Raw genomic sequence first — 13,317 nt, forward strand, 5'->3', positions numbered from 1 at the left:
GAATCGAAGAACGAATTGGAAAGCAAATATAGGCATACATTTGCTTAGAGGTAAGTAAAATGTTAAAAGATTCGATTTCAAATTTGTCGTACACTTATATTTTCTCAGACTTCTGGTATATCGGATTTATTTCGAACTGAGAGTGCATTATTTAAAAGGCGAGCTTTACGAAATGGAATATGTAATATAATTTTCGTGAAACTTTCTATGAAATTCTATCACGTACAAAAAGGTGGAACTATTTTATTTTCTGCATTTTGAATAAAAGTTTTTGACGTTTTCTCTTTTTAGGATATTACAGGCATACAACATTCATTTAACAAAAACCAGCATCTGCTTTTCTTGGTAAATTTTCAGTCTCATTCATAAATTTCAAGTTATGGACACTTAAAGCACCTGATGCCCCTGTGGCAGAAACAAATACGCTTTAAAAACCATTTAGATAGACAATTATATGGAGTACACATAATTGCTTGCTGTATGCTATATTTTTTTAAATATTTTAATCACTATAATATTGGATATTAAAATCATTAATTCCAAAATTTCAAAATATTGTGAGCCATCTTTGGACAAATTGCTTAAATATTGGAAAATCGAAAGCAGATATCTGCACATCTGAAATAACTTAATTGAAAACTTGTTTAATTGTATTATTTTTTAATATAGAAAACGAAAAAGTATTTAATTGTTAATCATAGTTATTTGAAATATTTTTATGTAACAAATTTGCTAATAAATAAAACATTTAAAATAAGATTAGTGTATAGAGCCGCTCAGTAGATGGCGATACCATTAGTAATGACAAGTAGTTCAAATGTTTTTTAGTAAAGTAATCCAAAATACAAATGTTCGGAAAAACAACAAAGTTATTATACAATACGTGTGTTTTTAAAACAAGAAGATCTGTTCGAAGTTTCGTAGTGATTCTATCTTGAATTTACATTATCATGGTAAAAGTATTATGATGAATTAAGTCATATTTTATAGAAATACAGTAATTTTTTGGCGTTAATACACAGCCTAGTCTACCATTTTACAATGGAAGTTGACTGTCCAATCGACGAAAATTCTAAGAAAAATTGCGATATTACGGTGAATAGCCTTCAAGAAGAATCACTTTTAGGGTCTTTTACCACTAATGCCTTAGATAAAGATGAAAAGGAGACGCAAATTAGATCCAGTGCTAGAGTTTTGAAGAAAATGAAATTGGAACAAGAACTTGACAAAAAGGTAGGATTATACTCTCATGTATTAATACTATTTTTATTGTTGGTAGTTACACAATCTTTTATATATGATTTTGTTCACATTAATATTAATACATCAATTTATTTTTAATTGCAAATAGATTGATCTATTTATATATATTAAATTACAGAATGAAGCATTATATTGCATTGATGTAACATCCACCCAACCCAACATTGTGGAAAATAATATGGTGTTAAATTCTCCAAATACAGATCAAGCTGCTATAACAATCTGTGCTGGTGATAAATCACTGGACACAGAAATTAAAGGACCTCAAATTAGATCAAGTTCTAGGGTAATTAAAAAACCAAAACAAGATGGTGCTGGTTCTGTTGTAAGTAGATGCATTATTTATATATATAAATTGTTGTATATTTTGTCTCTAATTATTTTTTGTTTTTTAGGTAGTTGATTCCAAACCATCCAAGAAAGAGGAAGCTAAAACAGACATTAAGAAAGTTGTTAGAACCAACTGGAGCCATGAAGATAAAGTGATGTTTTTTGAAGCAGTTAATGAATATGGAAAGGATTTTGAAAACATTCAACAACATATTAATAACAAACTTAAAAAGAAAGGTGCTAGTGATGACCATATTAAAACTAAAGATCATGGTGAGACTTGATATTTAACTAAAAGCATTATTATTGTATAAAACATTATTATTTTCAGTACGGCAGTTTTATAACAGGACATTTCATGAGGTGTCAAAACATGTTAAATTCTCTGACCGTGTTAAAAAGGTTGTTCAAGAATTATATGGCATTATAAACTATGGAGAATTGCATAAAAAATTAGGTTCTGTCAGTGAAAAGGCTTGTATGAAATTAAATGAATTGATCTATAGAGGTGCTACAGTTATTAGATCAAAAGGTATTTATGTCCACCAGTAGAAACTTAAATCATAAAGTAACATAATTATATTAACCAGGCAAAACTATTAGAATTAAAACACCTATGTGTAAGGCACTTATTAAAATGAATCAGTTGGATGAGAAATATGAAGATGTTAAATTACCAAATCGTGTGACTGTAGAATTGAGACCAAAAGATATGACATCATATTATAAAATTCAATCTATGGCCCAAAACCCAAGACTTCGCACAACATTACCTTTACAAAAAAGGCTGAGTGCCCTTATTCAGTTCTTAAATAATAGGTGCGATAGATAAATACAAATAAATTAAAAATATTCTAGATTTTGAACTGTATTATAGATGGAAATCTAGAGATGCTATAGAATATGAAAAATCTGTAATCTCAACCAGCGCTGTCACAATTGAATGTGTACCACCTAAACAGGAGATTCTAAAAAATCTTAGCCGCCTCTCTCCACCATTGAAGTTAAGCCCACCGCCTGAATCAAGAATTGATTTACCATTAATTAATTTAAGTGATTATCTAACCAGGTAGGATATCATCAAATAATAAAATGACATAATGAACACCTTTATGAAATAAATAGGCAAACAATCTGCCTGACCGCATATGAAAGGAGACTAGGCTTAGATACATTTAGTGATATAAAAATGATGTCAAAAAAAAAGAAGCAAAAGATTGATAATGATCAGAAAACGGAGATTTTACAGGAGATTAAAACTGATAGTAAAATTGATACTTTGAGAAGCGACGAAACTGAAGTAAGTAAAGTAACTTTAAAGTATTATTTCAGGTGTTGTTTTCTTAATTTTGTTCAGAAATGTTAAATTTTTATGTAGGCATGTTCTTATTGTCTAGAGTTTAATTCTAATTAGAAAATTTACTATATAAAGGTAAACCTACATTTAACTGTAAACAACTAAATTAACTAAAACACCTATACATCTAATTATATTATCGTCATATTTTTTCATCAATTTACACCATTAAAACTCTAAACTACACTTTCCTGTATGTCCTACACAAAACGTCAACTACATATTTGTTTATCCATTGCCTAGCAGCCGACGTATATCGTAGCTTTCTTGATTCGTTGGGCTATTTAAAGTTTTGACGTGAGCATGTTATATTTTTGAGAATTAGTGGTCAAAATTAAAAGAAGAAAATTGTCAGATAATGTTATTCTAAAAATTGACGGAAAAGTTTTTTTCAGTTTTATATTAGTAATTTATGACGAGGCTATTGTTTCGTATAGAAATTTCGCTCAGTGTTTATTTAAATGTTGTCATTAGAATTGCAAAATGAGATTATGCGATGTTCTGATGTTACACTATGATGAAAACTAACATTTTTAATGCATTTTACCTACATTACCTAAATAGTCTTATAATTTAAGAATATATTCCAATAATTATACCAGTGCTTTTATTATTTGATAGTTTAGGGTATGATTTACCTATTACAAGATGTCTGGGTATCAATTAAGTAATTTTGTGTAGCACAAAATGTTTTGTTGGTTAAGACATGGGGAAAATGCGAAATCTTGTTAACTCAAACGACGAATCGAGTTTGTGGATGATAGCAGAACGATTAAACATTAATCATCAATCAATACAATTAAACTTGCTGTCATAATAATGGCAAACATGATATCACACAGTTTCACCACCCACCATCTCTTATAACACTGCCCCAGATTTCTTCTCACTGATAGGGGTCATAACTAAGGTTATGCTCATTGCGGTTAGGCCTCGCAGAAGCCCTAACCGCTGTCATCAAGTCCATCTATGTTCTTCTAAGTCCAATTTATCGGACAGATCTTTCCAGGTGAAGATCATGAAAACACTTTCCAGTCGAAGACAAATCGATGCTGGCTTACCTCAAGGTTCCCCGCTGGCCCCAGCCATATTTAACCTCTTTATTTGAGATCTGCCGAGAAGAGCACATTGACGTCGCGTTTTACACTGACGACACTGCTTTCTTCACGGCCGCCAAGTTCGAAGTTACATTTCATGAACGTTTACAGAAGCACCTCGATCTTGCGGTCAAGTATTTTAAATTCTGGAGGTTGCATATCAGCCCTCTGAAAACCTAGGCCATCATTTTCCATAAGAAGCGTTACGTACTGCGCGTTTCGCAACTTAAGATCGACACCGAAATAAATCCATGGCTGGATAACGTCACGTACCTAGGTCTCCACTGCGACCGACGGTTCGGTTGGCATTCCCAAATCCAGAAAAGGAAACGACCTCATCCGTCGCTGCAGTCATAACTTTTACCCCCATATAACAGTATCCAGTCGTCTGTTAACTCAAGTTCGCGAATCAATAAAATCGCCAGGTCCTCATGCCCAATAACGACTGCCCGATCAGCGGGTGCCATATCCCCAAAATTTAATGCAGTAGCAGTAGCGATCCACAGGGGTCAACTGTGAGACGGTTTTGGTTTAGTGTATTGGTAAGCCCAGAGGCAGTCCCACATAACCCGGTCCAACTTGTCACTTCAGGGCAAGTCTTCGCGACCAAGTATGTAAGAAACAAAAAAAGGTTATACTCAAAAGAAATTTCGGTGATAGGAAGGAAGAGTCACTGGCAGCGTTGCATTATTGTAGGAAGGACATATTTTGTAAACTGTTATAACTGACATGTCAAAATTGCCAACATCTTTTTAAAAATGTTATCCTATACCCTAATGGGTTTTTGATAAATAATAAACTGTATGTACGATGGCACCATAAATATTTAGCATTCAGGCTTTTCTTCTTCTTAGCCATTGTTAGTATTTTTATATATCTTTTATTTAAATTTTTTTATTGATATAAACTTGTCGAAAATTGAATCAAAATTCAGGAAAACAGAAATCCTGGATCTGCTGATGTGTTTAAATATAAAAAAATCTGTCTATTATAATTTATTGAAATATAAAATATAATATAAAACTTATTAATTGAAACCTTTCAGACAAGTAGTTGTAATGAAGCAGATCCCGATGCGTCTATAGCCGATGTGGTAGATGATGCAATATCAAGCATTGTCCTTCTCCAACAAAGACTTGACAGACAAATATCTGAGACTAGCGAAACAGAGGAATGTTCAAAACTTGATTTTATCAAGCAAGAAATAAAGGTAAATTTAAAATATCATTGGTATAACGTTAATAATTACTGTTACTCGAACAGGAGGAAGAGGTACAGTCTGAAGCACTACGCGCTGAACGGCAAGAAAAAATAGCTACTATAAGGAAGGGATGGACTGAAAGTGACAGTTGCAGTCTAACAATTGGAGAACTATATCTTATGTTTGGATCTGACGCCACTTTAGTTTTGGAATATAGTTGGGAGAGTGATATTTCAGAGAGGAAAGATAACACACTATCATCCGGAGGTTCGAAAAACTGATCAAGCTTTTAGTTAAAAAATAACCTGATTGTATTTTAGATTCGTTCCTAGACAGGTGGCACGAGGCACATCGAGAATCTCTTGAAAATAAAAGGAAAAGTATTACGAGTGCTCTTTCAAAATTATTATCAGTAGTAAAACTTCAACATAGGAATAACATTTTAAAGGTATATGATAAGTCTTTGATATTCTATCAAATATCTAGTTAATTTTTATGGTTAAAGTGTCAGTGTGGTCATATGTGTGATGGCAAGATGGTTATCAAAAATGGACCAATGGTAAGCACAAACAAGGCGAAGAAAAATACTATTGTGGATGGCGATGTTGCATCTGATGAACAAAATACTTTATCGACTACAAATCAAGTTGAAACTAGAAACAATCAGCCTAGTGAGCCGGTGTATATACAACCAAAAGGACCAGGTACCTATTATGTTATTGTATAATAAACACAGTGGTCAAAAACCAAAGATATTTTAATTTCCAATCTTAAATTGTACTTACGTTCATTTAGTATAAATAAATTATATACTGTTATACACTGCCCAATAATAATGTTTCATATATTTTAAGTTTTATTTGAAATGTATCCATATCATCTCTAATTTTTATTACCATATATGTTATGTATTCTACGAGTTATCAATCTATAGTCAGCGTTTGAGTTGCATAGTCGATCGGAAAGACCAGTCCTAAATTGACTTGACAGGTTTGATTGGGTTATATGGTACTGCCGATAAGACATCTGCTTAAGATTTGGCAGGAACTGGATGAGATTACGAGATATCAATGAGAATAATTAATGCAATTGAATGAGATGAATATTTGGACTAGTGAAACATCGGTTTCCCGGTGGATTTGAGAGTTTCTGAGGAATCAGGGAACGCTCAGGATGGGTTTGAGGAGTGTATAGTTGCCACTCAGTACTTTGTTGATGCATTAGGATTTCAAATATTCCCTACGAAGTCGCCATCTTATATACTACATCTTTATATTCAATATCAAATAATCCTATAGATTCAACTGCGCTGGCCTATAGTACTGTTGTTCAGGTCACCACTCTTTTGTGAATTCAACCATGAATGCCATTTTTTTATCCTGTGTTACGTAACACGAGTCCGTGTAATTCCGCGTTAAATAGTAGGAAACTATTATACTGTATTGCAATAGAGCTCATGTTAATGGAGCGAAAAAAAGGAAGAGTGAAAGAGCAAATGATAATTTGGTAGTATAATTTACTGATATGTACTATGTTATTATATGGAGATAACAAATGTCTTACTTTACCAAAATTTTATTTCTCCCATCTAGTTTTAACTACCTTAATTATTTTATAATTCAAACTCTTTTGAGCAAAAAGCTTTCTGAAGATTTCCTACGAGATCTTACTATAGTCTGAGCGACGATTTGGAATGCTGCAAAAAAAAGAGCTAAAATTCGGCGTTGGAAACATTCGCCATATTCCCATACAATAGTGATACATATAGTTACAAAATAATATATTATAATAAATCTTTCATACACCTTTCTCAAACCACTATGTGCTAGAATATTTTCAGTATCTTTGCTAATGATGTGCATCCATTTGTACTTTCATATCAAAAAGCAACGTACGACTTTATGTATCCAGGTAGTATCGCATCTATCGAGCTTTCACAATTATATTAGTGTTATTAGAAACATTTTACTCATCTCAATCAACACGGTCTCACGTAAATCATAATCGAACCATTAAGAAACTGGAAATCTTTTTTTTTTGGCGTATAAACTCCCCCATTTCTTCGTATCATTCTATCGATGACAGATATTGATTTACTGGCCAGATTGTCAGATTTACATAGTATGCCCTTGTCTGCAGCAGTCATTGTTAGATGTTATAACCACTAATCAGCAATTAATTAGCAATAAAATGGCGTTTCGATAGAATCATATGTATTATCCTTAGTAGTGAGTAACTAGTAAGTAGAATTAATAACACCAGAGGATGACCGATGTGATTCTTCCGAAAAGTCAAATAAACTAGTTAATAACGGATGAAAGTTAGTGCAGACGATGAAGAGTAAAATATAAATGTGCATTTCTTTAGTTCAGCATACTCAAACGATGCAACAACAGTTAAATTCGATCCAAAGGCTGAAACCGAAATTTTGTAATCGAAAAGGCCGGCGACCTCGATCCAAACAAGTAGTTGTGGAACGAAAAGTAAGTTGGAAAACGGTACCAAAAGTTATATCCGTATGAAACTTAATATTTGCCTTTAGCTCCCACTTCTTCCCAATAATCTGAGTGGACACCAGATAGTGCGAATGAGCATTATCCCGCCGCAAGCCACGATATCAACGGAAGTTCAAACAAGCATTCCTGAAGATACCTCAACGCCGAAACTTCCGAATCCCGAGGATGAAAATAGTATCATATCAACGGTAACATTCTCCGGTTTTTCCATATTCTTTTCGGAGAAACGTTTTTATTCTAGATGCCGTCAAGTCCCTCGAGGATACTCAAAGAAGGCGATAGTGATTGGATAAATGCGGAAGTGGCGGATTACTCTTTGAGCAGTCTTCTGGGACACCTAGAGAGTCCGGTAAAAAACTCCATGAGCACATCACTGGCTTCGAACATGACTTCTGACCTATCTAACGAGGTCGACGCGCAGTTGCAGTCATTGCTGACGGAGAACAGTGTTGATTTCGCCGCAAATTTCGCGGACTTGGCAGCAAGAGTAGCAAACGATAAGAAATACTGAGGCCCTGTTTACAGTTTCGTGACTGGTTTTCCACAACTCTTGCAACCCCTATATATTAATTGATTTGCAGGCATTTATTATTTTACAACTGACGTGTAGCAGGCAGGATCAGTTAAAATATGTTGTAAGATGCTTCATAGTAACGATTTTGTCGCGTAGGACAAACATATATTAAGTTAGCACAAGTACATTGTTATGCATATTCATAATCTCATTCCTTATATTACACAAACTGATTCGTTTTCTTAACAGTTACTTGTGACATATTTTTAAAGCATAGTACCATAGTAACAGAACGTTTATCTTCCGATACTGTATTATCTGTGAATAGAAATGTAGAAATTCACGCAGTATACATATGGATCTTCTACTCTTAATGTGATTTGGTTAAAAATAACTTTTTAATATTAGTAAGTTATTTGTTTTACTTTATATTTGGTATATAAAAATGTATTTAATTCCAATCATGTTTTCATTTAAAACCTTAACAGCAACAATATGAATATAAAAAATTGTTTTTATCCTATCAATCGCATCATAAACTTTTTAGCGTGTTTTGATTAGATCTGCTTTTTCAGGAGATTGTTATGTATTTATGCATAAAAAATATATATTGCACTTAAAAAGCATGTATTATCTTCCCTTCCTTCCATTATCAATCTGGAAGTCATAAAAGTGCAACGAAATTGCGTTGTAAATATAATAGTTCAAAGCTAGTCAACTGCAATTTTTTCAAAGTATCAAATATTTCATTTGTTTCAATAGTTTGATACTTAATCACTTGTGATATCTATGTTGAAATCATTACCAACACACAGGCTAACGCTGATGCTATAAACAATAGTAGCAATATTTAGTGGCGCGCATAAAAGGCACTACCCAAAATATTTTCTCCAACATTTGAATTTTAATCTACTGTACACGCTTGTCTGAATCTTCGAGCATAGGGCATGCCATAGTTTGTATATCAGTTGTGAAAATAGTATAATAAGTTAGATGAGTGTCTTTTTAAAACTGCTTTATGACAATTCTACGTATTTATTTTACTCGGAACAAAAGTTATTTGTCAAATATATTTGCATCTGTATCTAAAAATTATCATAAAAATTTTCAGTAAGTTGGGCCATTGACACAGGTTTGATATATCTTAGCAAATACAGGGCACTTGATTTCAATAATACTATTCTCGATGTTGTTCAATACCCACCACATTTCATAGTTAGTTTGTCTGGAATACTCAATTATTTAAGAGTTATAGTATTCTTTTTAAAATTGTTATTTCAGTACACAGTACCGCTACGGAATCGATTGTAGGAAAATTTAGGTTATTTGCGTTTATAAATCCCAGCTCAATTTTTTCATTTATAATTTCTTCGGTTTGTTGCAAACCATTTTTTAACTGTGAAAAATGGGCTAAATAATCCAAATAAAATGGAAGCCCGCTATAAATTCAAATATTTGAATGAGGATATGATGGTTAGAGAACGGTAAGTGACGTCAATGTTTGGTAACTATAGAATTTTTAAATTTTGTGTTTTTATTTCTCGTAAAATCTTAGTAAACCCGCTTTTAATCTTAAAATAATTGTATTAATCTCTCAATAGTATATTATTATTATAAGTCAATATTATTGTGATTATCACAGTTACCTAACCTATTAAATACCGTATATGGTAAACAATTTGCATTTACATATGTTAGTTTTTATGAATGGCGTCTTTGTAGAATTTTTGAAATAGTCTAAAAGAAAATTCAGCAAAGCTTCTTTAAAATGAATCTTTCTTAATTATTTCACATTTGTCCTTGTTGTCTTTAGATGAATATTGATCAAATGATATTACGATTGCATTTTTATGAAAAACAATAAAGAATGGGAGACTATAATATCCTTTAATTGTTTTAGAATGAAATGCTTCTTTCTGCTCATTTCCTATTTTCAAAAAGAAAGCCAAACATCTTTTTCGATACTTTAACTTACTGAGGACCTTTGAAAACTTATAAATAATGTCAAGTTTGTACGTATAACAACTTTGCTCAAGACTCTTCAAATAAATTTAATTGCCTTATTCTAAAATTAAGCCTTTAGCTGAAAACATAACTTGGCAGTAGTCTGTTTTAAGGTTTCTCATTAGTACCACTGCAGCAACCGAGTTTCAAGTTTTTGTAGGTCCAATATCACAAATATAATAAAACAATAGTTTGTGTATGTTCTCATAATTTAAGAACGGTTTCATTATTTTATGTTCTTTAATCCTGGTATCTTTAAGAATTGTTATTATGTAACTACTTTTATCGCTATTATAAATATATATATCCAAAATATAATTGATATAATATAGAATAATAGAATTAATCAGATTCCAAGCAAAGTAAAAAAACAGTTGTGTTGGGACGTACTTGAGATATTTCGATCTTACAGCTGTCGCGCTATAGTAGTGTCCAAGCAAGTTCGGGAGTGCTTATATTTCTCTTCTTCTAAGGATGACGTTGAGATTTACATTATATATAAGAATTGTTCATAGCCTCAACATCTTGGATCGCAAATCAATTCCGCAAATTGTCTCATCCTTATCTAAGTTTTATATCTTATGTTAAATGATTTTAAGGAAACTTAAAACTATAATATCGCATTACTTCTATACTTAATTACATTCCTCTATAAATTCAATATGAAAATATTATCTAGGCAACCGCTATTCTATCAAAATCTCGCTAGCTCTTTTGTTTCATTTGGGTAACTTGATCTACCGCAATAAGAAAACTACCGTTAAATAATAAATTTAGTATATTCCAGTTTATTACATCACTAAAAAGTAAGACACTAAATATCATTATATATACAGAAATATACATAATTATAGACATATACACATGTCTAGGAGATTTAATAATCTTCGTAAAAAAAACAAACATTTCTGGGACTTGTAGCAAAATCATGTTATCGAAGATACACTATAAAATGATCTGCCATTGAAATCAATATTAAGCAAATGTTAGACATTTAACGTTAAATATTATCAATTAATTTTCGTTACAAAAGCAGTACAAATTTTGTAACACCCCACTCATTTACATACATTTTCTTACAGAAATGGCAAATGGAATATCCAACTTAGTGCACAGATAATGTAATGTGTAAATCAACCAAAGAATGTCTAAATATGCATAGAAATAAATAGATGTATAAAGATTTGTATGTAATTTTTTCTTTCAAAATAAACTAAAACTAAAATGATGTAACAATCAACAATTAATAAAACATTTTTAAATAATTAACCTATTCAAAAAATAAAATTATGATCTGATTATAAAACAGATTTTAAATAAATTCTGTTGGTATATTCTCTAATAATTGTTGGTATATGTGTAACTGAAAAAATTACCAGTCCAAAAAACCTTAATTTAATGACTATTATAATATTTTCTGGACTGAGACTACTATCCAACCTACAAAATAACAAAACATTGATTTAAAATTATTGACAAAGAAATATATAATTCCAAAAACACACAAAATAAATTTTAAATTAAATATCGTCAATTCAAATTTATACTCGTATTTATAAACTTTGTCATATTTAGTTGACTGTTTACATTTACATGATTGTTGCAAGTTAAATAAATTTGAATGAAACTAAAAATGAAATAAATTCTAAGAAAAGACCAACAAACTGAGTAACAATTTACATATTTACACAAAAATTGTCATTGAGCCAAAATTAAAAGCATTACTGATGAAAACCCAATAAGTAAACTTACAACAAAAATTAACAGCCAAATCGATTCTTCATTTAATTCTGTCCTATCCTATCTCAACCAAAGCTTCAATCTAAGTGCATCAACTCCATTTAAATAGTAACGAAATAATCTTTTGTCTCTGACAAATCCTAGTTTTTCATACAGTTTCAAAGCAGGTTTATTTGTGACTTCGGTTTCTAAAACCACCTCATCTGCATCACCCATTGTCATTTCATGAATAGCCATTTGTACCAATGTCGAACCTATTCGTAATTTACGAAAGTTTTGATCAACAGCTAACATTGCTATGTAACCTCGGCGTATAACTTTTCGATGAAGATCTAATTTGCAAACTATTGCACCAACACATTGGTCTTCACACATTGCCTGTGAATATAAAATATTCCTGATGTTTTATGAAATAAACCACTTAAATTCTTTACTTACCAAAAAACATAATTTTGGCCAGTTGTGAATAAAATATCTGTATGTATATATCGAATATGGTTCCGACAAATCTTTTTGGATAATCTTCATAATCATTGGCATTTGAAGTTCAGATTCGTACTGCACAAATTTAATATTTTTTTCACATTTCTTTTCTTGTTCATTGCTGATGTCATCAATTTTACTAACAACTAGATTATCTAAAGCATTTGAGAGGTAAAGTGGATCACACATATCATTATTTTGGTTAGGGTTCTTAGTACTGCATGAAGGAGAACTTGTCTTAGTCACCTCATTTATGACATTACTATCTGAGTTGTCTAACGATTCATCCTGCAGATCATCTGATTCTATGTGACTATTTGTTTCTATTTTAGTTCCATTCAAATTCTCATTTGAATCCAATTGTCTACTTTTAAGTTTCTTTTTTTTCGATTTCTTCTTTGATTTAACTAGTTCTTGAGGAACATTATGAACTTGAATATTTCCAATGTCAGATTCTTTAACCAAAGTAGTATCTACACTAATATCTTTGCAATTTTCTATTATATCCGATTTTATCGATTCAGGTTCTTTCTGCTTTTTTGTAAGTACTATACCATTTACTAATCCATTTTTAGTCCCATCTCTTGCCTCACTTTTATCAACAATTTTAGAATGACACTTATCGACCAAATTAGACTCAGAAACTATAGTACTCATTTTCCCTCAATTTTATAACATAAATACTTGTCAAATGTAAAACAAGCTATGAACATTGCTTACTACTAAATACTTTTAAAATACCAAAAAGGGCATCTCCTGACAGATAACGACCAGTCACAAAATATAAGGTTAAGTAATTTGTCAATACTGTC

The 13,317-nt window shown here is 31.5% G+C and overlaps 2 protein-coding genes across 6 annotated transcripts; one reads left to right on the forward strand and one right to left on the reverse strand.

The window, feature by feature from the left end:
• Positions 1-819: 819 nt before the first annotated feature.
• crm (cramped chromatin regulator) lies at positions 820-8,739 on the forward strand. Of its 4 annotated transcripts, none has more exons than XM_076417155.1 (15): positions 820-953; positions 1,023-1,233; positions 1,382-1,588; positions 1,659-1,866; positions 1,925-2,125; positions 2,184-2,412; positions 2,471-2,662; positions 2,719-2,893; positions 5,093-5,257; positions 5,311-5,515; positions 5,569-5,696; positions 5,754-5,952; positions 7,616-7,731; positions 7,791-7,952; positions 8,006-8,739. In XM_076417155.1, exons 2-15 carry the CDS (start codon positions 1,042-1,044, stop codon positions 8,273-8,275), a joined length of 2,649 nt encoding a protein of 882 aa, XP_076273270.1. In that variant the 5' UTR covers positions 820-953; positions 1,023-1,041; the 3' UTR covers positions 8,276-8,739. The 4 variants fall into 4 exon arrangements, with proteins under 4 accessions (XP_076273270.1, XP_076273269.1, XP_076273272.1 ...); XM_076417157.1 differs by having other exon boundaries at positions 838-953; positions 1,127-1,233; XM_076417156.1 differs by having other exon boundaries at positions 841-959.
• Positions 8,740-11,042: 2,303 nt separating this feature from the next.
• Positions 11,043-13,313, reverse strand: LOC143204565 (uncharacterized). 2 transcript variants are annotated; one of them, XM_076417161.1, is made up of 3 exons: positions 12,461-13,300; positions 12,035-12,400; positions 11,043-11,722 (listed from the first exon to the last, which is right to left on the reverse strand). In XM_076417161.1, the coding sequence occupies exons 1-2, from the start codon at positions 13,160-13,162 to the stop codon at positions 12,083-12,085; spliced, it is 1,020 nt and encodes a 339-aa protein (XP_076273276.1). In that variant the 5' UTR covers positions 13,163-13,300; the 3' UTR covers positions 11,043-11,722; positions 12,035-12,082. The 2 variants fall into 2 exon arrangements, with proteins under 2 accessions (XP_076273276.1, XP_076273274.1); XM_076417159.1 differs by having other exon boundaries at positions 11,043-12,400; positions 12,461-13,313.
• Between the last annotated feature and the right edge of the window lie 4 nt (positions 13,314-13,317).

Source organism: Rhynchophorus ferrugineus, unplaced genomic scaffold (genome assembly GCF_030347505.1).
Source record: "Rhynchophorus ferrugineus isolate W39M unplaced genomic scaffold, kcgeb_rfMv2 rfM11, whole genome shotgun sequence".
Classification (NCBI taxonomy): domain Eukaryota; kingdom Metazoa; phylum Arthropoda; class Insecta; order Coleoptera; family Curculionidae; genus Rhynchophorus; species Rhynchophorus ferrugineus.